This window comes from Dermochelys coriacea, chromosome 7 (assembly GCF_009764565.3).
Source record: "Dermochelys coriacea isolate rDerCor1 chromosome 7, rDerCor1.pri.v4, whole genome shotgun sequence".
NCBI classification, from domain to species: domain Eukaryota; kingdom Metazoa; phylum Chordata; order Testudines; family Dermochelyidae; genus Dermochelys; species Dermochelys coriacea.
Window position 1 is genome coordinate 44,729,182 of NC_050074.1, and position 26,528 is coordinate 44,755,709.

The window sequence follows — 26,528 nt, forward strand, 5'->3', positions numbered from 1 at the left end:
CGAGCACTCTGAATATAATCAGACCTACCACAACAAAACGCCCAGCAGCATAAATACCAGAATACAAATAAGTTAACTCTGCCAATCAAGAGTATTATGTAATCAAATGAAGATAATTTAATTTAGGCAGCTGCCGAAATGGGAAGACTCCAGAAAAACTCACCCCCAAATCACGCCCAGTATCATATCCCTCCTCCTTCCCAGAAACCCTATCAGACAACCCTATCTATCTGTGTATAGAGCCATTTTCCAATATTGATCCTTATGTATTAGCCCTTTTTATTTCAGTAGCTGACTCTGAAGGAAAGATTGTTTTACAAAGCAAGTTCTCACAATTTAAAAACAATTAAAGCCAAATTTGGATCTGAGGTGTATACTGTCTCCCTTTTTTCCTTGCTTATGAAAACAGTACATTAGATTAATAAGTTTCATTTCTTGTCATGTATTCTCTACATTTCCTCCACCACCACCACCCCAGGTGAAATTTCAGGTTTAATTAAAAATCTGATCAAGGAACCTTAAGAGTTATAGGCCAAGAGAACTGAAGCCTAACACTCGACTCAACATCATTTCTCTGTCCATCTGCTGAGTCCACGTGCTTTATGCATTACTTTACAAAAGTAATAGTGAAGATTCTCCTCACCTGATGACCATGAAGAGTATACAGCAGCCTTCCTTCTAGTAAATCCAGAATTTTAAGGGTTGAATCATTGGAGGCAGTAATGAGGTAGTTTCCAGAGGGGTGAAAGGAAAGACAATTTACCACAGCACTGTGCACTAGAGGGAAAAAAAAAAAACAAAAAAAAAACACACACATACATCCAACGTCCGAAACCAATTTACACAGTAAGTTGTCCCCTCCTCCTGCCCCCCTCCACAAAAAAAAAAGGTGCAAGCACTTTCCAATACTCTGTTGTAATGTGTTTAATGTGTTTTCTGATCATAATTTTCGCATTATGCAGGAACTCTTTTCAAAGCATTCTATAATGAGGGTCATATCTTCAGGCCTGGGGAAGAGTAAGTTTTGCCAGTTACTCCAAAGCTCGGTTTGGCGCTATGCATTTTAGGTTTAAACCAGAAATTTGAACTGTATACCAAGGTCTTCTCTTACCAACAAAAAGAGAACATTTTTCCACCGAGGCTCTACTTTTCTCAGATTCTAAGCCATCTTAAAATGAAGGCAAAATATCAAAGCCAGAATCTCAGGTAGAATGTTAAGTAACACTTTTGTGAAAAACTACGGAAAGTGATTTTGTTTTGACTTGCCACTTGTGTCAAAATTTTGTCTTCCTCCAAAATCTGCAGTCTTAGTTTAAGATACTTTGTAAGAGAAGTACCAGCCAGCTTGAAAACATATGTTTGATAACGGCCCTATTTGAAGGTCTCGCATGAGATGTCTTTATAGTTTCAACAAAACTCACCAGGACATGAAAGTTTGTTAACACAGTAAAGTAGTATTTTGGGATTTTTAATTTTGAAAACATGCATATTCAGTGATACAATCCTTTCTACATGGGGGCAGAGCCTAAAAGCGGTACTTGGAAGAGTTTAAAAAAAAAACATTTCATGAAAAGTCTGAATTAATTTTCTGAATAGCATCTTTTTCAAACCTCTGCAACAAAATGATCTCTTTATATTTATGTATTATAGCATAAATATGCTATTGAGCATGTTTATCTGTGGGAACATATAGTACTTCACATAACGTACAACTGCTTATGCATATGTGATATTACAGGATACTAGTAAACACCACTTAAAGATGTTTTGAATATGAAGTCTAATTTATCTCTTAGTTACATTATCTGGCTCCAAAATGTTCTAGCGCCTTGAATTTATGCTTTATTATAAAAAGAGTCAAACATTCTTATTTTTATTTCAATCCAAGTTGCATATTAAACTTACCTAGTCTTACTACAAACCTCAGATAGAATTTTAAAAGCATGCAACACCTTGCATTATCATTAGATTGTGAAATCTTGTTGAGTTTTAACACAGAATGTAGATATTTCCCTTTAAACATTACTAACAGCTCTCACATCATCAACAATTCTTAAAGTGTCTTTTAAAAAAGAGGCCCAACTATACAAAAGAAGATTCTTAATCCAACCCAGGTAACCTGGAAATGATTACTGCCTCAGGTAAACACTTAACCTTCACATGTAATTGAAATAATGAATTTAATTCCATCATGTATATAATTTTCCCAATTCGTGGGCAGTGGAGGGAAAAAAAAACGCAAACATTTCTAGAGACAGAAATTCATCCAGAGATCAAAAATGAAACAAATTTTTACTATAGATATATTTTATTTTGGCTCATGTCACAAGAATAGGAATGTTAGTACAGGAACCCATCACAATGGGATAATATTTCACCAAGTAATAATTTTCTACTGCTAATGAAATGTATATAGCCTCCTGTTGTAGTGGCCAGGCAAGGTACTAACAAACTTCAACAGGACTTTATTTTTTAAAGTGGAAACCTCTTTTCCAAGCTGCTGTTGCACCCTCAGTAGCTCTCCCTCAGCCTCTTCAACTCCTCCCCCTCCTTCCGGTTCCCTGTCCTTTCCGACTCCCAACAGCCAGTGCTCCCAATTCTTATAATTACAAGCAACATCTAAACACCACACCTCCACACTCAGATCTATTATCCCCCACTCCATATACCCATTCAGTTAATGGACATTCATGTATTTTATCAAAGGAATAAATTTCAGAACAGAATACTTTGACCAAGCCTGCACAGAGAAATGACCAGAACAATGGTGGCCAAGAGTGGATCCTCTGAAGCCCGGGACAAGAAATGAACTACTTTCAACTTCAACAAAGAGCATGGGAACTTTCTAGGACGGACGGAAGCCATACAAACTCCACAGACAGATCAAGGCCAAGCTTTGTAAGCAGCCACAGCTTTTGTGCCCAAGTACTTCTTGGCAGCCATAAGCTCAGAGAAAGTTCCATCTATCCTCCTCTGCCATTAATTATTGCTATTTATTATCTGTACTACCTTAGTGACTAGGGACCAACTCATAGACCAGGGACCCACTGTTCTAGGTATTTACAAATACAGAACAAAAAGATGGATTGTAAGCCTCTTGGGGCAGGGACCAAGTAGAAAGTGAGACAACAGATAGATATAGACAGAGGGAGGAGACAAACAATGATGCAATACTGGTCAGCATGACAGGCAGTGGTCTCAGCAAACTAGCAGCATAATCATTGTCAAGTTTTTTGTAGAGTTCACAGCAAAGGAGATTTAAAGGTGGATGATGAAGTTGCTTTGCAGATACTAATGAGCAACACCTCCCAAGCTTATGAGGCAGCATGGGAGAAGCACACCAGATGTTCGAGAAGTTAACGAGTAGTAAAGGCTGGCATCATGGGCCAGTAGGAGGCAATCATCAATAGCTCCCATCCCCCATCCCAAACTGCTTCCCATTCCCCTCAAGAGATACTTCATACCACCACCTCCTCCTCCTACCCCAACCCACTCACACTGAGTTTGACAGCAAGTACTGTGATCCAACTCTATTTCATGCTGCAACCAACGATACCATTGAATGGTAGAGGCAACAGGGGAAAGAGGAAGTCGCTGCCACTGACTTGTCCATTTGCCATTCAAGGCTTAGAAGTGTGTATGACCAATATTAGAGAGACACTGTGTCTCTCCAATATCCTGGGACCAACATGGTTACAACTACACTGCATATGGCCAATATTAACAGCCAGTTATGATTAGCCTAGTACTAAGGTCATACGCACATCTCTTTTTGCAGATTTATCCACTAAAATTGAGTCACTGCAGTCTATAGGGTGAACTTAAGTACTGTGACCAAAATGTAAATCATGAACTGTGACAATGGTCAGCCCATTGAGTACCAGAGATTAGTTAATGCTATTTTCTCTGCCATTGACTAGAATATAAATTAAGATGGCCATAACACAATCTCAATAAAGGTGGTTTCCATTGTACATCTATTGTTCTGTATTTTTCACCTTTTTTTTGTTCGTTATCAACAGTTCTAATAAAAAAAATATATTCATCATGTTACAAAAAAAAGTGTAGAGCTGTTCCAGTAGACTAATGTAAGCACAATATCAACTGACAAACTTTGGGCACTGCAGAGCCAGCAGAGTTGGCTCCTAAAATACTGTAATCTGGGATCACCTCTGATCTGATGGCTTACTCACAGATCAAATGACTCTGGGCTATAGGTTTAAAAAAAAGAGAACTAATGGGTAAAACTGAAGGAAATCCAAAAGATTCTAAGCTACTGTTAGTAATACAACCTCTGTTCTCCCCTGCTGCAAACGATGCCTCCCCTTCCTGACCCCCATACCAAAAATTTTAACAAAAAAACAAACGTGGAAAACAAATATTTTGGCAATGCACAATGTGATCGGGATGATTGCCCAGGGTACTCAACTCCATGAAATCTGCATTGCACTAGTTTTTGTGACCTAAAATGTACAATATATGATATAGTAATTTATTCCAAATGTAAAAAGTATAAATGGAATAAATTACTATCAACCTTTATTATTGATTTGTATTGCGGTACCACCTAGGAGCCCGAGCCATGGACCAGACTTCATTGTGCTAGATGCAAATAAACACAGAACAAAAAGTCGGTCCCTGCCTCTAAGTGGCTCATATAGAATAATCTAGTGCCCTAAATTATTCTGTTACTAGCAAGAACCCCCAAAGACACTTCTAAACAGATGGCGGACATGGAAAATGTCTTTCATTAGGTTACCTCTAACTATTTATGCACTTGCTGTAACTAGATTGGTAAGAGATGTCACTATAACTTTATCCTACTACCTGTAAGAGTAGTGCATCATGCCGAATACACATAATGGCTTGACACTAATAAAATTTTATGTCTGAGTAAATTCAGACAGTCATTCTGAAGAGTCCACTATTTACTCCTCCTAGATAATGAGTAGTTGAAGGTTAAGTCATATCACTGGGATGCTAGTTTTCCTTATTTTGCAATATAGCATCAGATTTGCCCTAGACAACAGGTCTTAACATATTAGTGAATTTCATACCAATAACATGGCTATACAGACTCTTTTTGGTTGATCTGCTGTACGGGAGTACTCCTATCAGTGTAGTGGATAAACAGTTAATTTGTCTGCTCAGTAAGTATGTCCAGATTATTTATAAATTAGTTTATTGAGACACACTATAGAAAAGAAGAAAGCAAACTGTAAAACCTTTAACTATCATTTACAAATGTTGCAGTTGGAACAAAGTCATGGCAACGACAACAAAAGATCAATTACAACTCTTTAATCAATCCAATTTGACTCTTACAATGGATTCCCTTGAAATCATACAGAAATGGTCAGTTTCTTAACATGATTATATTATGAAGGAAAAGATGCCCTCTAGTGGAATTTAGTGATTTCATGGTTATCTGTTCTTCTAAAAATATAATTTCATTTTCACATGGGCAATATCCGTAACTTCTACCTAAATCAAATGAGTTAGGTATATAAATCCTTATGCAAGAAAGAGAGAGATACTCATTTGTATCTGCAAAGCAACTGGCATGAATTCACTGTGCTCATAACCATTGCAAGTTATTAATTTTAATTTATTATTTCAAATTGAAAGTTTGGTGCCTAATTAGGATTTATGCAACAGCTGGTTTTACAAGATTTCAATAACAAAAGTGTAACAATAAAATGCCACTCAGGAAAAAGATACAGTTAAAAATCCAAGAGACAAAAATAAACCTGGCAGTCAAATAGCAACTAAGCCACACTAGACCCAGACAATTTAATCTCTCTAAATCATAAGCAGGAAGAGATCACTACAGAGCCAAATAATGGTGTGGCTGGAAACGCATGCTGTATATCTTGCCACTGCATAAAAGCTGATAAGCAGTTTCAGATTGCCCTTTACCCTAGTTTAAGGATTTAAAAAATTCTGCCTGTTTTAACAGCAGAGATTTTATACCCATTTCTAAGTTTCACTAATACACGAACAGTTTGGAGTAAGCACTTCTCTCAATACACAGACAACTTTGCTAGTGGAGTTTTGGCCATCAGAAAGAATATACCCCCTTTACCTCAGACACTAATATTTGGTTTGTGTTGAAATTCTTGGTTACAACTATAGTGTAACCAATAATATGGTGACATGCATGCACCATCCACAAGCATTCGGCAATGCGCCTCTTCTGGAAGGTCTTTGTTTCTCTTAACATAGATTTATCAACATAAATGTTGATACATTGGAAAAGGCTCACAGAAGAGCCCAAGAACAATTAAGGATTGGAAAACATGCCTTCTAGTGAAAGACTCAAGGAGATCTATCTGCTTAGCTTAAAGAAAAAGTTAGAGGGGACTTTATCACAGTTAATAAGTGTGGGAGATGGAGACTATCAAATGTTCTAAGGAAGAATTTGTCAATGGAAGATAGCAGAATTTGGCAGAGCATAAAGCTACCCCACGGGTCATGAGTAACGAAGTAAACAAGATTATATACAGGTTGGGAATTTGGCTACACTACAAAGCTAATAGCATGAGAAGCGACTTCTAGTTTCCAGCACAGCAGAATAATGAAACACTAAGATAAGGACATTGGATAATGAATTGTAAAAAGGATAAACAACTATTGTATATATATGACTGTATAATCAGAAATAAAATGCTTTTACCAGCAACTGTCTCAGTTGTGCTGCAAGCCAGCCTGCTAACAGCGACAAATGGTGACCCCGACGTGATAGGAATTCCGTGAGTTCGGCACCACGTCCGGAGTAAGAAACAGCAGGGACCGCCGCTGCTGGTGTCCTCAATTTAACGGAGGAACCGGGATGCCCAATTGAGGCGAGGGAGCTCCCCACTATTAAAGGTGAGCGGCGGGGGACCTCTCTCATAATGGGAGTCGCAGTATCTGCAGATGAGCAGGCCGTATTCAAGGTCTTAAGCAATCTGCTCAGTAACCAGGAAGAAAAATTTTCCCCGGAAGCTCTTCAAAAACTGCTTCGGTGGGGAAGGCGACGGGGTTTTTTGGTTACTGCAAAGAATGTATTTGATTTTACGGTATGGAAGGCGTTGGGGGAGGACATGTGGGATTCAGTGGGCGTTGGGAATAAAGAGACTATTGCGTTAAGCCCTACCTGGCGAATAGTTCATCGAGCCGTTACAAATGCGGCGGCTCAGGCTGGAGCCCGTATCGCACTATGTGAGGCGCTTGGGTCGCCCCCTAAAGGGGTGTTCCCGGCCGGGGCATGAGACTTTTTTGGGAAAACAACACCCACGATCCTCTTGGCACCCCCAGAGGCTGGTGAAGTGCCACTACCTGGAGATGCAGATTGCTCCGGTAATGAAGAACCAATGGCAGTGGATCAATCAGTTTCAGAGGGACAATCTCCCCAGGGCAAGGTTGTTTCTGTGCCTGAGAGATCCGGACTATATCCTTCGGTGGAGCATCCTTCGGTTTTACCGTCGGCCCCTGTTGCACCGGTTCGGATTATTGATTTGCCTGAAGGGGGAGAATTTGGTGACCTGACGCAGGAACAAATAATTCGCCGTTTGTACAAGGAGGGCAGTAAGGCTCAGCAGATAATAGATGAACTGGATCGAAAGGAGGGTAGACCACGGGATCATCACAGTCACAGTTATTGAAACAGCTACGGGATCAAGGCATACCAGATCCTTCGCAGTGGCCTCATGTTTGCAAATTATGCGGATATTATGACTGTACGGAACATCTCACATCGGAAGGAGCCTTGACGACAACAGCAGAGGAAAACTACTGTAAACTTTTGAATCCTATTACGCGACCGGTCCGACCAAAGGCAAAGCCTCCGCCGCCTGAGTACTCTCCGGTCAAACGAGAACAAGGGGACAGAGGGAGAGGGGTGATTTGGAGAACAGAGGGAGAAAGGAGAGAAGGATCCCCTGATCCGATTAAGAGGTGGCATGGGTTGATAAAGGACGCTATTATTGAAGGGGAATTCTTGGATGCTATGCCAGCTACGTTCCCAGTTTCAGTATCACAGACCGGGGCTAGAACATGGGTACCGTTAGATTGGAAACTAATGAGGGAAGCCCAAAAGGCTATTATGGCATATGGGCTAAAAAATCCTTATGTACAAGCATTATTGGAGCAAATGTTTTCGGGGCAGGCTATGTGTCCTTTTGATGCACAAAAATTTGCTGACATGCTATTAACACCCACACAGAAATTGTTATGGAAAGATTCGTGGAAAAAGAAGGCTGAGCATGCGGTAGTGACTAATTTAGATAAACCCCAAGGTGACCCTCTCCAGGCAGCAACATTAGACATGCTGTTGGGAGAGGGGCGATTTGAAGATCCTCAGGTACAGGCGCGATTGGTACCCCAAATATTACAACAGTCTCAACTTCTAGCATTTGAGGCATTTAAGGAGCTCCCTGATTTGGGCACCCCTTCACCCCCATATTTAAAAATCACGCAGGGTATGGGCGAATCCTTTGCCCTCTTCTTGGATCGTCTAAGAATAGCATTGGATAGGGCCCCTAATTTAACACCAGAAGCCCGATCGGCGCTAGGATTAGATTTAGCTCTTCAAAATGCTAATCCCACATGTAAGAAGATTTTGGTGACTTTGCCAAAATCAGCCTCCCTAGTCGATATGATTGAAGCCTGCACTCGTGCCCCCTTGGTGGAGGAGGAGGAGGAGAAGGCAAAGATTCATGCACGCGCCTTGGCAGTAGCCTTGAATACCTCCAAGCCGAATTGGCAAAAGGGAAGGGAGAGGGCGTGTTATCAATGTGGTATGATGGGTCATTTAAAACGAAACTGCCCAAAGAAAAGGGCACAAACGCAAAGCGGCTCACCCCCGCCCCTTTTCCTGGGACCTGTAATCGATGTGAAAAATTCGGCCACAGGGCCACGGAATGCCGCTCTCGGTTTAAGAAGGATGGAACCCCATTGCAGGGGGCGGGAAACGCCTCACGGAGCGCCAACTGGCAGGGCGTAAGGACAAACAATACTCCGGCTGCTTGGATGGCCTCCGCGGGGCAACCGCCGGCAGTGCCGGAGTTGATTTGGCCACCGCCACCGACTTTACATTAGAGAATGATGAGGTAAAACTTGTCCCTTCCGTGGCCTCTGGACCGCTGGGGCATGGGCTAAGTGCGTTATTGATTGGCAGATCATCTTCTTCCCTTAGGGGGCTCTTTGTGCTTCCTGGGCTGATTGATGCTGATTACACAGGGAACATAGGGATTATGGTATGGGCACTTTGCCCGCCCATTACGATTATGGCCGGAACGAAAATTGCACAGCTAATACCTTTCTGTGCGACTGTTCCCTCTGCATTACCTCAGGTGAGAGGGACCAGTGGGTTTGGGTCCTCAGACTCTACGCCACTGACGACAGCATTTGTTCTATCAATCGGAAGGGACCGTTCTACGCGTGTAGTTCAATTCAGAGGCCAAGATGGCTTTTCCTTTGAGCACCGAGTTCTTATTGATACAGGAGCGGATGTTACGGTGTTGCCCCTGCATGCATGGCCATCGGCATGGCCACTGCAGCCAGTAATCACATCCCTGCAGGGTATCGGTGGGTAACGTAATCCCATGTTGAGTGAATTCTTTATTAACATTACTGATGTCACTGACCATACATTGATGGGGTCGGTTCGCCCTTATCTTGTTGATACAACTATTTGGTTATTGGGGAGAGATTGTCTAAGTCAGTGGGGAGTCACGATTAGCTCTCCGCCTTTCTAGTAGCGGCCACTGAGGAGCGGCCAACCCTTGCCTTATCCTGGCGTTCTGATGAGCCGATCTGGGTTGCTCAGTGGCCGCTGCCAACAGTTAAGCTTGCCGCGTTAACGGAATTGGTGGCTGAACAAGTAAATCTCGGCCATCTGGAACCCTCCGTTAGTCCATGGAATACGCCTGTATTCACTATTCTTAAAAAATCAGGGAAATGGCGTTTATTACGGGACTTACGTGCCATTAACGCCATCATAGTCAATATGGGCTCCTTACAACCTGGCCTACCTGCCCCGTCTATGCTCCCATCTGAATGGCCGTTACTTATTATTGACTTAAAGGATTGTTATTTTACCATTCCTTTGCACCCAAAAGACAGAGAACGCTTTGCCTTCTCTGTCCCGACAGTAAACCATGAGGCTCCTGCCCTTCGATACCAATGGAAGGTTTTGCCTTAAGGAATGAAAAATTCACCCACAATCTGTCAACTTTTTGTTGCATGGGCTATTCACCCTATTCGAACAAGGTATCCCCACTGGAAGATATATCATTATATGGATGATCTTTTGTTTGCAGCTCCTACAGCCTTTGAACCCTCTGTTATTGCATTGATTACTTCCCAATTAGCACAAGCAGGTCTTGTAGTGGCCCCGGAAAAGGTTCAAACCCAACCTCCCTTTTTATATTTGGGTCTTCGGGTTACTGATCGTACAGTACGCCCTCAACATTTGACATTTTCACCTCATGTCCAGACGCTATATGATGCTCAGAAATTACTGGGTGAACTTCAGTGGCTTCGTCCACTTTGTGGTATCACAAATCATGATATAGCCCCTCTCCTTCCTCTATTACAAGGGGGGAGAAGTCCCGGGGATAAACGACAATTATCAGCACAACAGCGGGAGGCATTACAACGAATTGGTCAAAAGGTTGTAAATGGTTATTCGGGCAGATACAAAGAAAATCTGCCCTTTGTGGTAGCAGTTTTTAGTTTGGATTCAGTATTGGAAGCATTGTTATTTCAATGGGATGAAACAGATAGAGATTCGTTAATAGGGTTAGAATGGATATTTCCACCATGTAAAAATATACGGACGGTGACTTCCAGAGTTGAAGCTATAGCTATGTTAATAATGCAAGCACGAAAAAGAGTAACTACCATGACAGGGACTGATCCGCACCAGATTTTGTTACCCTTTTCCAAAATGGTTATTACACAGTTGTTGATGCATGATACTATGTTCGCCATTGCCTTAGCTGATTATCAAGGCCAACTGAGCTGTCACTACCCGCCCCACCGTCTCTTTTCCTCCCCTCTGCAACTAGAAAGACACCTTATGAAGCAGGAAAGACCGGTAAAAGGAATAACAGCGTTCACTGATGCGGCGGGACGAACGGGAACTGCGGGGATGGTATGGTGGGATGGATGTGTTTGGGCCCATAAAAAGATTATTAGTGAAGGATCAGTGCAGATACTAGAACTTTTGGCCATACTTATGGCCTTTGAAAATTGGAGTCAGAGAACCACTCAATGTTATAAGTGATTCCAAGTATGCTCTGGGCTTGGTGAATAAGTTGGAGAGAGCGATGCTTGGAAGAATTCACAACCCTAGATTACAACAAATACTTTTGCGTCTTTGGCATTGACTTGATGGGAGAAGGGACAGATATTTTGTGGGGCATTTAAGAAGCCACACGGGCCTACCGGGATACTTAAGTATAGGGAATGAGCAAGCAGACACTCTAGTAGGATCCGTGGTGGTACCGAATCAATTTGAGCAAGCCCATCTATCTCATGAGTTCTTCCATCAGTCGGCAAGAGCTCTTACTCGACAATTTTCCCTACCCATATCTCAGACCCGGAGTATTGTGGCCTCATGCTCAGAAAGTAACAAACTAGCCCCTGCTTTTCATATCCCTGAGGCTTAGAAGCATTAATATTATGGCAATCAGATGTTACTCAATATAATCCGTTTGGAAAACAGAAATATGTTCATGTATCTATAGATACTTTCTCTGGGGCTATTTGGGCCACGCCCCATGCTTCCACCAGTAGCAAGGATGTAATCAAACATTGGCAGGCATGTTTTGCAGCGCTAGGTGTGCCAAAAACAATAAAAACAGACAATGGAGCTGGGTATATTGCTAGGCGTACGCAAGTCTTTTTGCAATTGTGGGGAGTAAACCATAAAACAGGGGTGCCGGGGAATTCGACAGGCCAGGCCATTGTTGAGCGCACTCATGCTACTTTAAAAGGAATGTTAGATAAGCAATCACGATGTGGGGAGGATGCTATACTGAAGACTCCCGCTGGGCGACTAGCGAAGGCTATGTATGTATTGAACTGGCTCCAACCTATTAACACTGTTGATAACAGTAATAATGTTCCAATACAAAAGCATTTAGGGGGAACAGGGATGGAAAAGGAGCAGGAAAAACCAAAGGTAAAGTGATTCGATTATGCCTCTCAACAGTGGAAAGGACTGGTACAGTTATTAACCTGGGGTTGGGGTTATGCTTGTGTCTCCCTTGACGCAGGTGGATACCCGCAAAGTGGGTCCGGCCCTGTATTACAGAATCAACGAAGGATGAAACTACTGCTTCTATGGATAATCCTATGGCCGCTATGGCTAGTCTCTTCTCTGCTTACACGCATTGATCCCAGTCAGAACATATGGGTCACCTGGGCGAATCAGACAGGGCAATCTTCATTTTGTTTATCTATGGCAACACCCGCGGACCCTTTTAGTACGTGCCTTATAGGTTATCCGAGTATAGATTTAAATGGATATCGAGGATACGTTAGCAATGATAGTGTCCTTCGCTCAAGTGATTTTAATGATACTAATATTAATAATACTTGTTATCGATTATATAATGGGACACCAGGGCAACAGTGCCCGGGGGTTGCTTGGAGTTTATGGCAAGGAACGCTAATAAATTTATTAAATCAATCACTGCTTAACCCACCCCAAGAACTCACATTATTAGGATCCTTACCCGCAACAATAAACGATACTCATAATCATTCAGTGGGGTGCATTGAATTAGGTGGACAATTCCATGCATTATATTCTCAATATGGGTGGAAAATGAATGCTTCTATGTTTTCTAATATGCAAAATATTACGCCAATTGCCTCCTTTGTGGCGGGAAATTATTGTCAGCAAGGAGGGGCCAACCTAGGCTTACAATTGCCACAAAAGGGTATATGGAATAATGGATCAGCAAAGGCATTACCACCAGGGACCTTTCTTATTTGTGGAAATCGCGCATGGCAGGGTATCCCTAGTTTTCCCATAGGAGGGCCATGTTATTTAGGCCGCTTGACACTGTATGCACCTAACCGTAATATGATTAAACACCAAAGCAATCGCACTAGGCGAGCATTGGAGGACTTTACTCCTGATTGTAAGGATACAATAACCTTTTGGGATACTCCTTCAAAAATATTTGCGGCATTTCTTGCCCCTGGTGTCACTAGTGTAAAGAGTTTAGTTGATTTAGAGAAATTGGCTTGTTGGAGTATTAAGCAATTTAATTTAACTTCAGAAATATTAACTGCTTTACTAATGGATGTAGATAGTATTCGTCATGCGGTATTACAAAATCGTGCTGCAATTGATTTTTTGCTGTTAGCCCATGGGCATGGATGTGAGGATTTTGAAGGTATGTGCTGTTTTAATTTGTCTGACCATTCTCATTCCATCCATGAATTACTAGCACGGTTAGAACAAAATCTTCATAAATTAGCAAAGGAAACCAATCCCTTATGGGATTGGTTGTCTAAATTTGGATGGCCCGGCTGGCTAACTTCGTTGTTGCATATTATAATAATAATGGGATCTTGTATTTGTATTTTTTGCTTATGTGGTCCTTGTATAATCCAATGTATGCGTTGGGCTATATCTCGCATGGTTTCTGCTGCCTTTAAAAAACAAAAAGGGGGAGGTGTGGGAGATGGAGACTATCAAATGTTCTAAGGAAGAATTTGTCAATGGAAGATAGCAGAATTTGGCAGAGCATAAAGCTACCCCACGGGTCATGAGTAACGAAGTAAACAAGATTATATACAGGTTGGGAATTTGGCTACACTACAAAGCTAATAGCATGAGAAGCGACTTCTAGTTTCCAGCACAGCAGAATAATGAAACACTAAGATAAGGACATTGGATAATGAATTGTAAAAAGGATAAACAACTATATATATTATATATATATATATATATATATATATATATATATATATATATATATATATATATGACTGTATAATCAGAAATAAAATGCTTTTACCAGCAACTGTCTCAGTTGTGCTGCAAGCCAGCCTGCTAACAGCGACATATAAGTATCAACATGGGGAACAGAAATTTAATAATAGAGGGCTCTTCAATCTAACAAGCAAAGGTATAACGTGATCAAATGGCTGGAAGTTGAAGCAAGACAAATTCAGATTAGAAATAAGGTGCAATATTTTAACAGTGAGGGTAATCAATCACAGGCACAACTTACCAAAAGTTATGGTGGATTCTCCATCACTAGACATTTTAAAAATCAAGATTGGATGTTTTCCTAAGAGATATGTGTGACGTTTTGTACCTCGGGGGAACACACTACACCCCCACGTTCATCTTTATAAAATGATTGTGTGATATCCAATGCAAAGTTGGTCATGTTAGGTGTCTTCGGAAGGGTCATGATACACTAAGCATTGTTGTTATAGTAAGGTTATAATTTTATGTATATAGTTATGAGGCTGAAAATGTATCGCATTGGCTTAAAGCAAGCCGAGGCAAAAACTCTCCAAGAACAGAGAGGCAGTTCACACCTCATCAGGGCATGTATGGGACAAACCCTGCCCAGCCTCACAGAAACAAAGGACACTGGCCTAGGCAACAACAAAAGAATCTGTTAGACTCTTAAGTGAGTCAGCTCCCTTCCTTGGTCAGTTTGGAAATGCAATGAGGTAATGCTCACCTGACTCTGAAAGAGAGGTGGGGGAGCAAAGCAAAGGGGGAAGAAAGGACATGATAAAAGGGAGAGACATTTGCCATGCACTCTCTCTCTCTCTCACCTACATCTACAGGCATCACACCAAGAGACTGAAGCACTGATCAAAGGGGAGAGCCTGGCTGAAGAGCAACCAGCCAGCCTGTGGTAAGAAGCATCTAAGTTTGTAAGGACACTGAAAGCGTTAAGATCAGCTTAGAATGCGTTTTGCTTTTATTTCATTTGACCAAATCTGACTTGTTATGCTTTGACTTATAATCACTTAAAATCTAACTTTTTAGTTAATAAATCTGTTTATTCTACCTGAAGCAGTGCGTTTGGTTTGAAGTGTGTCAGAGTGTCCCCTTGGGATAACAAGCCTGGTACATATCAATTTCTTTGTTAAATTGACAAACTCATATAAGCTTTCAGCATCTAGCAGGCATAACTAGATACTGCAAGATGGAGGTTCCTAGGTTTGTGTCTGGGACCGGAGGTATAGGCTAGTATCATTCGGTTGCACAATCCAAGGAGCAGCTTACATGCCAGAGGCTGTGCGTGAACAGCCCAGGAGTGGGGGTTCTCACAGCAGAGCAGCGCAAGGCTGGCTCCCAGAGTCAAGGATTTGGGTGACCTAGCAGATCACCGTTCCAGACAACACCAGGGGAATGTCAAAATATGCTCTAGTGCAAACTGGAATTAATTCAGGGAAGTCCTGTGTCCTATGGCCTGTGTTATACAGGGAATCACACCAGATGATCACAGACCTTAAGAATCTACTAACAGTAAAAACAGCTCTATATATGCATGTTTACAGTTCTGAAGTTTGCAGACTGGTTCATTAAAACACTGCCTCTAAGAAGGTTTATTTACTAAAATGTGGTTAAGCAGGGACATGGTCACTTGACAAATGAGAGCAGCAATCTCTGAAGGCTAACCCAAGGGACTATCTCATCATACTTAGTGTACCAGGAGAACATCACATAGCTTTGAATTTCAGAAACCCTCAGAGAGAAAGGAGGGAAAGTAAGTTCGTTCTCTCTCTCTCTTTTTTTAAAAAAAAAAAAAAACAGTGCTGCTGTTCACTTGCTTCCTTATGATACCAAAGGACTTTGATAGCCTCAGTGGCCTCTTTGCACACTTCCTGATTTACTATTGAACGTGTTCCTCTCAAAGCACTCATCTGTAACAAGAGTTTAAGCATATGCTTTTAGAGGTAGATGTGAAGGAGAAGCTGGCTACTGAGGAGAAGTGATAGGACAGCTCTGCTCTGTTGGCATTACTACAGCTTTCCACACCTAACAGCCATATGTACACTCACTATTTATTAATAATATAGGGAGGCTAAAGAATGATTAGTTCTCCCAGTCTGACTTAAGTAAACAGATACACAAAGCTGAAAACATTGTTGGGTAGGGACATAGCACAGGCTATATAAAGCCTAGAGGTGCCAACAGTTTAATTTAGACCTGGCAAGATTTATTTTCAACTTGTAAAGTGAGCAAGAATTCACTGCAAGCAATTTTTTTTTCCCCCTTGGCCTACCCTCCTGGGGATCCAGTTATTAGGTTAAATACCACAGTGGGAAAAAAAAACAAACAACAAAAAATTCTCCTAGGTTTGTAACTTACCTTGATAATGCTGGAGGAGTCTATTCATCCTAACATCCCACACCTTCACTGTGTTATCTGTACCAGCTGCAGCAATGCACGTACCACTGGGATGAAAATCCACATGATTCACAAACCTTAAAGAAAAACCCAACAGTGTAAACTTGAAGGGATCCCTTCCAAGAAGGAGCACTACAGTAGGTTAGTGTAATAATATGGGAACAGGAGGAACTCTGACTTAAAAGATGCTAAACTCAGCTCAAGTCAACTAACATTTATCTTGTGCTTCTCTCACACCCCTAAGGCAGGATATAATATAGCACTCTATTTTATTTATATATATATTTGTATTAAAAAGAATTTGAGGACAATTACATGAGTTCCAGAAGCAAACCTTCTGGAATTTTGTAGATTTAAATGTCTTAACATTAATTTTCAAAAGTTAATATTTAATAGAAGTAATTATTTTTTACTAAGATCATAGGAGTTCTTTAATTGGTGCTTATGAGATACAACATGCAGCAATATCCTCTGAACACATTGTTATTTTAAAGGAAGTATAAAATAAATCCTTTGTAAGGTGCTTTGCAACTCTTGCTCTATTGATACAAGCAAGACATCAGATACAAGAAAACTGACTGCCCTATTAGCATCCTTACATTGCACTATATTTAGAATACCACCAGGCGCTTATATAGTGCTTTTCATCCAATTCTCAAATCTGTTGTGTGGAGGAACAATATGTACTAAAAAGGCTTATGAAAAATAACAATATTGTACCATGACATTAATGAGATCAGAATCAAAGGTCATGACATTAAATACAACCTTAATGACAAATTCAGACGTTATCTTGAAACAAGAGAATTGTATGAAAGGGAAAACAAAAAAGGCAGTATGCAGTAACTGGTCTATTGAGGAGGTGTGTGTCAAATGATGCCATGGAATGGGAACCTAGAAATCATGGGTTCTAGTCTCAGTTCTATCATTGACTTGTTCTGTAAACTTGGACAAGTCCCTTAATTTTGCGGTGGTTCAGTTTCAGCTGTAAAATAGGTATAACACTTCCCTACCTCACAGACATGTAGGAGGTCTGACTAATTTTATGAATGGTTTAGAGAGCCTAGAATGAAAGGTACAGCACAAGTGCAAAGCATTATTGCAAACACCTTTTAATTCTTGAACTTCATTAATTTAGAGCACAATAAAAATAAAGTTTTGGCAAACCTAGTGAAGGGAAGTGAGATCCAAACCTCCTTAAGTTCCCTAGAACTAGAGACCAACATTGTGTGTGTATGCGCGCCAGGGGGAGGGGTGGAGGAGAAGAGAAGAGACATGAAAAGTTTCATTTAATACGGTTTTGTCCCCAGCATAAATGTGGCTAAAATGATTTCCAAGAACTGTTCTCACACCTAGGCCTCTAGATGTATGTTAAAATATATTTAGCTCCATTTACACTAACATCCATGTCACTTTCAAGCCCAGCTGTAGGATATCTGGAAGGAATTGTTGGTGACTAAAGGTCATTTCTGTGTAGCTAGGATCTATGTGACTGTGCAGGCAGTCAGTTATGATCTACCTCTTCCAAACAGTGAAAGCAGTGTGGAAGGCTCAAGTAAGACAGCCTTATGTATCTTGCCCCTGCGCATTCTACTGGTACTCACCCACCGTGCTCACAAAAAGAATGTATACATTCTCTGCTGGTTTTATCCCATAGTTTGATAGTTTTATCATCGCTGGCAGAAGCTATTAGTCTTCCATCAGGAGAAAATCTAAAACAAAGAAAGGAGTTATAACAAAGTTCAGAACTAATAAAGAGCTGAAGGCGATAGACAGTATGGGCTAGATCTGGATACCTTACTCATGGCAGGATGCATCTTAAGGTTTGTCTACACCAATATTTAGTTCACAGCATACTAGGATGTAAATCTACACCGCACTAGCCTGCCATGCACTAAATGTCATTTTGTATCCTGCTGCCTTGCATTGTGGATCCTGCTGTTCTCTAGCGCACTTCGATCTACCCTGCTTTGAAATGTGAGTAGGTCAAAGTGCACTAGGAAATGGTTAGTGTGTAGCAGCAGGGTCCACAGACACTTAGCCTGTGATAGATTTACACCCCAGCTTGCCGCAAATTAAATGTTCGTGTAGACAAGTATTTACTCTTTGAGTAGTCCCACTGATGTCAGTACGAATACTTGAGGAGCAAGGGTAGCAGAATGCAGAATTAAATCTGCAAAGCTGATTTCTATGAAAAAAGCAACCTAAAAATACTGAAATTATTGAACAGCATGCAGATAGATTAAGAGACTCTTCAGAAAAAATGGTTAAACTGATTTCAAATCATCTATCCCACTTGTTTTCATTTAAACCTGTTTCAAATGCTTCATTTCTAGGCCCTGCTTCAGACAATTTCTAGATTCACTACCAGTAGGAAAGGTAATTTATTTGTCCTCAAAACCTCTATATTTCTGGTTAAGACTGTTAGGAGAAGTTCAAAATAGGCAACAGTAACTGCAGCATTAGAAACGCTGTTTGACAGTATCAGACTAGTGCAACCTTAAGCTGCCCCCTCCAACAATTTCATGCATGCAAGTAGCACCACTGAGATCAACACACCTCCTCACATGCATAAATCTTTACAGGATTAAGGCTTTAGGTTGCAATGAAAGAATTACAGTCATGTGTATAACCTAATGGGGATAACACTATTTCTGATATCGCATCATATATATTCTCACACACCCCAACACCAGAGTATGACAGCAAAATTAGAGATTAATTTCACTATAACTCACAGATGAAACAGCAGCCTTACTTTAAATGAAGAACCCCTAAAATGTACATAATATATACTGCATGAAAATCAGTTAGAACTAAATGACAGCTGCTTTTTAAAAGCAACATTCTTTCCCATTTAAGCCGATTCTTTCATTTTGTACAGTACTTTTGCTACTATTTGCAGTCATATGTGCTTTTCTGACTAAGACCACAAGTGATAATTGTTTATCAGCCCATTACAAGCTTCCATATTGAATACCTAAAATAACAGCAAGTTTAGCACATCAAAATGCCAAAGTTATATATACACAGTTCTTCTCCAGGACCATCTTCATTCTTAAAGTACACTTTTCCTTTAAAAAAAAAGAAAAAAGGTTTCTCCTAACGAGGCAGGGACAGGAGTGCAGATGATAATTTCTAATCAGAGGCCTGATCAGCCTAAAAGGTGATCAGATATATTTAGATAAGCGTTTTAATACTGCTTTCTGCTGTCGCAAGGAATCGCCATACTAGACAGGGTAAGAAGAAGTGAAACAGGGTTGAAGTAACTAAACAGTTGGCTTCTCTTCTGGACAGAAAAGAACATAAGAATGGCCATACTGGATCAGACCAATAGTCCATCTAGCCCAATAGCCTGTCTTCCAACAGCAACCAGTACCAGATGCTTCAGAGGGAATGAACAGAACAGGGCAATTTATTGAGTGATCCCTGGATGGGGACCTAATTCTTTTTTGAATCCAGTTATACTTTTGGCCTTCACAACATCCTCTGACAAGTTCCACAGGTTGATTGTACAATTGTATGAAGAAGTACTTCCTTTCGTTTGTTTTCAACTTGCTGCCTAAACATTTCATTGACCCCTGGTTCTTCCATAATGTGAAGGAGTAAATAACACTTCCTTATTCACTTTCTCTACACCAGTAACAATTTTATAGATCTTTATCATATCCTCTCTGAGATCATCTCTTTTCCAAGCTGAAAAGTCCCGGTCTTTTTAATCTCTCCTCATACGAAAACTGTTCCATACCATAATCATTTTTGTTGCCCTTTTCTGTACCTTTTCCAATTCTAATATATCTTTTTTGAGATGGGAAAAGCAGAACTGCACATGAGGTATGGGAGTACCATGGATTTATATAGGAACATTATGATATTTTCTGTCTTGTTATCTATCCCTTTCTTAATGGTCCTTAACATTGTTCGCCTTTTTGACTGTCGCTGCACATTGAGATGTTTTCAGAGAACTATCCGCAATGACTCCAAGATCTTTCTTCAGTGACAACACCCTGTGTAGAATCCATTAAGTCCATTAACGGCTATTAGCCAGGATGGGTAAGGAATGGTGTCCCTAGCCTCTGTTTGTCAGAGGGTGGAGATGGATGGCAGGAGAGATATCACTTGATCATTACCTGTTGGATTCATTCCCTCTGGGGCACCTGGCATTGGCCACTGTTGGCAGACAGGATACTGTGCTAGATGGACCTTTGGTCTGACTCGGTATGGCCGTTCTTATCCATTGTGACGTTACTCTCCATATGTTTATGGAAATGTGCTTATGAGTGTGAATATAATGTAACTGGAATATGCTTTTTGCAAAAGGTTTCCTGTAAGGATCATTACAAAGCTTATGATCTACTGAGTGTGTTCATCCTATTTGTTTTCATGTATTATTTCTATATCTGGAGTTAGGAGAATAAGACCATGGCTACATTTGCACATGTGAAGCACATTAGCTCCTCTTGCAACACCACAAAGAGCAGTGCATTGTGGGTGCTCTCCCAGCGTACAAGTGGCTACAGTTTGCTTTTCAAATGGGGGTGGGGAGGGTTGAGTGTGACAAAGACTGTGTTATGTGTATGTGAGGGGAGAGAGAGTGTGTTTTGGGGGGCAGAGAGCATGTCAGCATGTTGTCTTGTAAGTTCAGACAGCAGCAAGGGGAAATCCCGGCCTCAACCCCCCCCCCCCGCCCCCGCCCTCACACACATGCACGCCACATTCCACAGTAATGGTTTGCTTTGTCCCAGAGCAGATAAGCATGGCAGCTGTCAGAAGCGGAGCTTTGAAAGGGGATATCCCCATGTCTACAGCCGAGTCCAAAACAATGCCAAGAGTGGCCACTTGACTTCAGGGGATTATGGGACATTTCAGGAGGCCAATCACAGCACAGTATTGCAACACGTCATCCATACTGACACCCAAGCGTTTCAGCAAGGCCTATGCTTCTTGTGGAGGTGTATTACCAGGCACGCTCCAGCCGCAGAGTCCAGGCGCTCTAAGTGCCTTGCCAGTGTGGACACCTCAGGAGTTAGGGTGCCCGGGGCTGATTTAATGTGCTCTAACTTGCAAGTATAGCCAAGGCCTAACATATAAACTTGTAAAAAGAAAAGGAGTACTTGTGGCACCTTAGAGACTAACAAATTTATTAGAGCATAAGCTTTCGTGAGCTACAGCTCACTTCATCGGATGCATTTGGTGGAAAAAACAGAGGAGAGATTTATATACACACACACAGAGAACATGAAACAATGGGTTTATCATACACACTGTAAGGAGAGTGATCACTTAAGATAAGCCATCACCAACAGCAGGGGGGGGAAGGAGGAAAACCTTTCATGGTGACAAGCAGGTAGGCTAATTCCAGCAGTTAACAAGAATATCAGAGGAACAGTGGGGGGTGGGGTGGGAGGGAGAAATACCATGGGGAAATAGTTTTACTTTGTGTAATGACTCATCCATTCCCAGTCTCTATTCAAGCCTAAGTTAATTGTATCCAGTTTGCAAATTAATTCCAATTCAGCAGTCTCTCGTTGGAGTCTGTTTTTGAAGCTTTTTTGTTGAAGTATAGCCACTCTTAGGTCTGTGATCGAGTGACCAGAGAGATTGAAGTGTTCTCCAACTGGTTTTTGAATGTTATAATTCTTGACGTCTGATTTGTGTCCATTCATTCTTTTACGTAGAGACTGTCCAGTTTGGCCAATGTACATGGCAGAGGGGCATTGCTGGCACATGATGGCATATATCACATTGGTAGATGCGCAGGTGAACGAGCCTCTGATAGTGTGGCTGATGTGATTAGGCCCTATGATGGTATCCCCTGAATAGATATGTGGACAGAGTTGGCAACGGGCTTTGTTGCAAGGATAGGTTCCTGGGTTAGTGGTTCTGATTGACAGAGCCAGAAGAGTACCCAGAAGTCACCTACTACAGGACAGGCCCAACAAAGAAAACAACAGAATGCCACTAGCCATCACCTTCAGCCCCCAACTAAAACCCCTCCAACGCATCATCAAGGATCTACAACCTATCCTGAAGGACGAGCCATCGCTCTCTCAGATCTTGGGAGACAGACCAGTCCTTGCTTACAGACAGCCCCCCAATCTGAAGCAAATACTCACCAGCAACCACACACCACACAACAGAACCACTAACCCAGGAACCTATCCTTGCAACAAAGCCCGTTGCCAACTCTGTCCACATATCTATTCAGGGGATACCATCATAGGGCCTAATCACATCAGCCACACTATCAGAGGCTCGTTCACCTGCGCATCTACCAATGTGATATATGCCATCATGTGCCAGCAATGCCCCTCTGCCATGTACATTGGCCAAACTGGACAGTCTCTACGTAAAAGAATGAATGGACACAAATCAGACGTCAAGAATTATAACATTCAAAAACCAGTTGGAGAACACTTCAATCTCTCTGGTCACTCGATCACAGACCTAAGAGTGGCTATACGTCAACAAAAAAGCTTCAAAAACAGACTCCAACGAGAGACTGCTGAATTGGAATTAATTTGCAAACTGGATACAATTAACTTAGGCTTGAATAGAGACTGGGAATGGATGAGTCATTACACAAAGTAAAACTATTTCCCCATGGTATTTCTCCCTCCCACCCCACCCCCCACTGTTCCTCTGATATTCTTGTTAACTGCTGGAATTAGCCTACCTGTTTGTCACCATGAAAGGTTTTCCTCCTTCCCCCCCTGCTGTTGGTGATGGCTTATCTTAAGTGATCACTCTCCTTACAGTGTGTATGATAAACCCATTGTTTCATGTTCTCTGTGTGTGTGTATATAAATCTCTCCTCTGTTTTTTCCACCAAATGCATCCGATGAAGTGAGCTGTAGCTCACGAAAGCTTATGCTCTAATAAATTTGTTAGTCTCTAAGGTGCCACAAGTACTCCTTTTCTTTTTGCGAATACAGACTAACAAGGCTGCTACTCTGAAACCTGTGATATAAACTTGTATTACTGATATAAACATGTTAAATGGAAGCCATTAAGGGTGCTTCAGAATCAATGAACTGTGAACGGGTTTGTTTACCTGCAAGCCTTCCTGTATAAAAGCGTCTCCCAGCTACTAGGTAATGAAGAAGGAGGTCTTACAGTGACATGAGACCATGTCACCTGGTACTGTAATCCATCTGAAGCCTGGTGCTTTTCCATTTAGAAGGGGGGCGGGAACCCAGGGATACTAAAGATTCTCTCCTTGTGCCAAAAATATAAAGATATAAGAGGGGGTGGAACAGAACAAAGGGGGCTGCCAGTCATGAGAAAAACCCTAGTTAGCACCTGAACTGGAACTAACAAGAACAGTACCAGGGGAAAGGATTGACCCCAGACAAAGGAGTCTAGTCTATGAAAAGAGTTTACTGGAACATCGGAGGGTGAAATTTACCTGTATTCAGTTTCTTAACTGCATTAGGCTTAGACTTGGGTGTTGTGGTTTATTGTGCTTGGTAACTTACTTTGTTCTGTCTGTTATTACTTGAAACCACTTGAATCCTACTTTTTATACTTAATCAAATCACTTTTGTTTATTAACCCAGAGTAAATGATTAATACCTGGGCGAGCAAACAGCTGTGCATCTCTCTGAGTGTTATAGAGGACGGACAATTTATGAGTTTACCCTGTATAAGCTTCATACAGGGTAAAACAGATTTATTTGGAGCTACTGGGAGCTGTATGTCTGGGTGCTAGAGACAGGAGTACTTGCTGAGCTGTTTTCAGTTAAGGCTGCAGCTTTGGGGGCATAGTTCAGACCCTGGGTCTGTGTTGCAACAGGCTTAGCATGTCTGGCTCAACAAGACAGGCTTCTAGAGTCCCAAGCCATCAGAGAAAACGGGCTCAGAGGTAGTTTCAGCACAGAAGGTGACAGAACCCGTCACACCCATCATTTTGTATGTATAATTAGGATTATGTTATCCAGTGTGCATTACTTTGAATTTATCAACAGTGAATTTTATCTGCTATTTTGTTGCCCAATCCCACAGTTTTTTTTAAGATCCTTCTGTAACTGTTCACAGTCTGCTTTGGACTTAGTTATCTTGAGTAATTTTGTATAGTCTGTAAACATTGCCACCTCACTGTTAACTCCTTTTTCCAGATCATTTATGAATGTGCTGAACAGCACTGGTCCCAGTACAGATTCTTGGGGGACCTTGCCATTTACCTCCCTCCATTCTGAAAAGTGACCGTTTATTCCTATCCTCTCTTTCCTATCTTTTAACCAGTTACTGATCCATGAGAGGACCTTCCCTCTTATCCCATGATTGCTTACTTTGCTCAAGAGCCTTTGGTGAGAGACCTTGTCAAAGGGTTTCTGAAAGTCCAAGTACACTATATCTCCTGGATCACCCTTGTCCACATGGTTGTTGATTCCCTCAAAGAATTCTAAGACTGGTGAGGCATTATTTCCCTTTACAGAAGCCATGTCGACTCTTCCCCACTAATTTGTATTCATCTATGTGTCTAATCATTCTGTTCTTTACTATAATTTCAAACAATTTTCCTGCTACTGAAGTTAGGTTTACCAGCCTGTAATTGCCAGGATTGCCTCTGGAGGCTTTTTAAAACATGGGTGTTACATTAGCTATCCTCCAGTCGACTGTACCAAGGCCAATTTAAGGGATAAGCTACATACCACAGTTAACACTTCTGCAATATCATATTTGAGTTCCTTCCGAACTCTTGGATGAATACCATGTGTTCCTGGTGACTTATTACTGTTAAATGTATCAAGTTGTTCCAAAATCTCTTCTACTGACACCTTGTCTGACACAGTTCCTCCAACGTGTCACCTAAAAAGACTGTCTCAGGTGTGAGAATCTCTTTCACATCCTCTGCAGTGAAGACTGATGCAAATAATTCATTTTGCTTCTCCACAATGGCCTAGTCTTCCTAGAATTCTCCTTTAGCACCTCCACCATCCAGTTGCTCCACTGATTGTTCAGTGGGCTTTGTCCTACTTCTGATGTACTTAAATTTAGCTGTTACTTTTTGTGTTTTTGTTAGCTGCTCTTTAAATTCTTTTTTGGCCGGCCTAATTATATTTGTTGACTTGCCAGAGCTTATGCTCCTTTCTATTTTCCTCTGGGCTTTGACTTCCAATTTTTAAAGAATGCCTTTTTGCCTCAAACCACCTCTTTCACTCGGTTGTTTAGCCATGGTGTTATTTTTTTGGTCTTCAAAACAAAAACAAAAAAACCACAACCACACCCAATAAGAGGGTACACATAGTTTGAGCCTATATTATGGTGTTTTTAACATTTCCATGCAGTTGGCATGCATTCACTCTTGTGACTGTCCCTTTTAATTTCCTCATTTTTTTTGTAATTCCCTTTTTCAAGTTAAAGCAGGGGTTCTCAAACAGGGAGTCACAAGTTTATTAAATGGGGGCATTGCAAGCCATCAGTCACCACCGCCAAACTCTGCTTGATTCTCCAGCATTTATAATTGTGTTAAATATAAAAAAAAATTGTGTTTTTAATTTAGAAGGGTGCAGAGGTCACACTCAGAGGCTTCTGTGTGAAAGGGGTCACCAGTACAAAAGTTTGAGAACCACTGAGTTAAATGCTACTGTGGTCAGTTTTACTGGCACTTCCCCCCCCCCGCCCAGTATGTTAAATTTAATTACATTATGGTCACTACTACTGAGTGGTTCAGCTATGTTCACCTCTATGACCAGATCCTGTGCACCATTTAGGACTAAATCAAGAATTGCCTCTCCCTTTGTGGGTTCCACGAAGTAATCATTAATAGTATCTAGAAACATTTATCTCTGTATCCCATCCCGCGATGATATATCCAGTCAACATGGGGATAGATGAAATTCATTTAAGATATAGTTACTATAGTTGACTTTATGCTTTTATTCCCCCAACATATACTGCCACTCCCACACCGTAAGACCCACTCTGTCATTACTATATTTTCTGTACAGTAGTTTTACCACGTCCTACGGTGGAACAATGGCAATCAAAGTTCCCATCATGCGTATTATAATCAATATCCTCATTTAATACCAGGCACTCAAGTTCAACCATCTCACTATTTAGACTTCTTGTATTTGTATACAAGCACTTATAAAGTTTGTCAATATTTAGTTATCTGTCTTTGTTTGACTGTCTC

At 41.2% G+C, this 26,528-nt stretch overlaps 1 protein-coding gene across 7 annotated transcripts in view; it reads right to left on the reverse strand.

The window, feature by feature from the left end:
• The window catches only part of POC1A (POC1 centriolar protein A), a 111,055-nt gene that overhangs the window by 73,871 nt on the left and 10,656 nt on the right, over positions 1–26,528 (reverse strand). For all 7 annotated transcript variants that reach the window (XM_038411563.2, XM_038411564.2, XM_038411566.2 and 4 more), the window contains 3 exons: positions 17,992–18,099; positions 16,349–16,464; positions 644–777 (listed from right to left, as the gene is read on the reverse strand). In XM_038411563.2, coding sequence (XP_038267491.1) covers positions 644–777; positions 16,349–16,464; positions 17,992–18,099 — 358 coding nt within the window. The remainder of the gene's footprint in view (positions 1–643; positions 778–16,348; positions 16,465–17,991; positions 18,100–26,528) is intronic.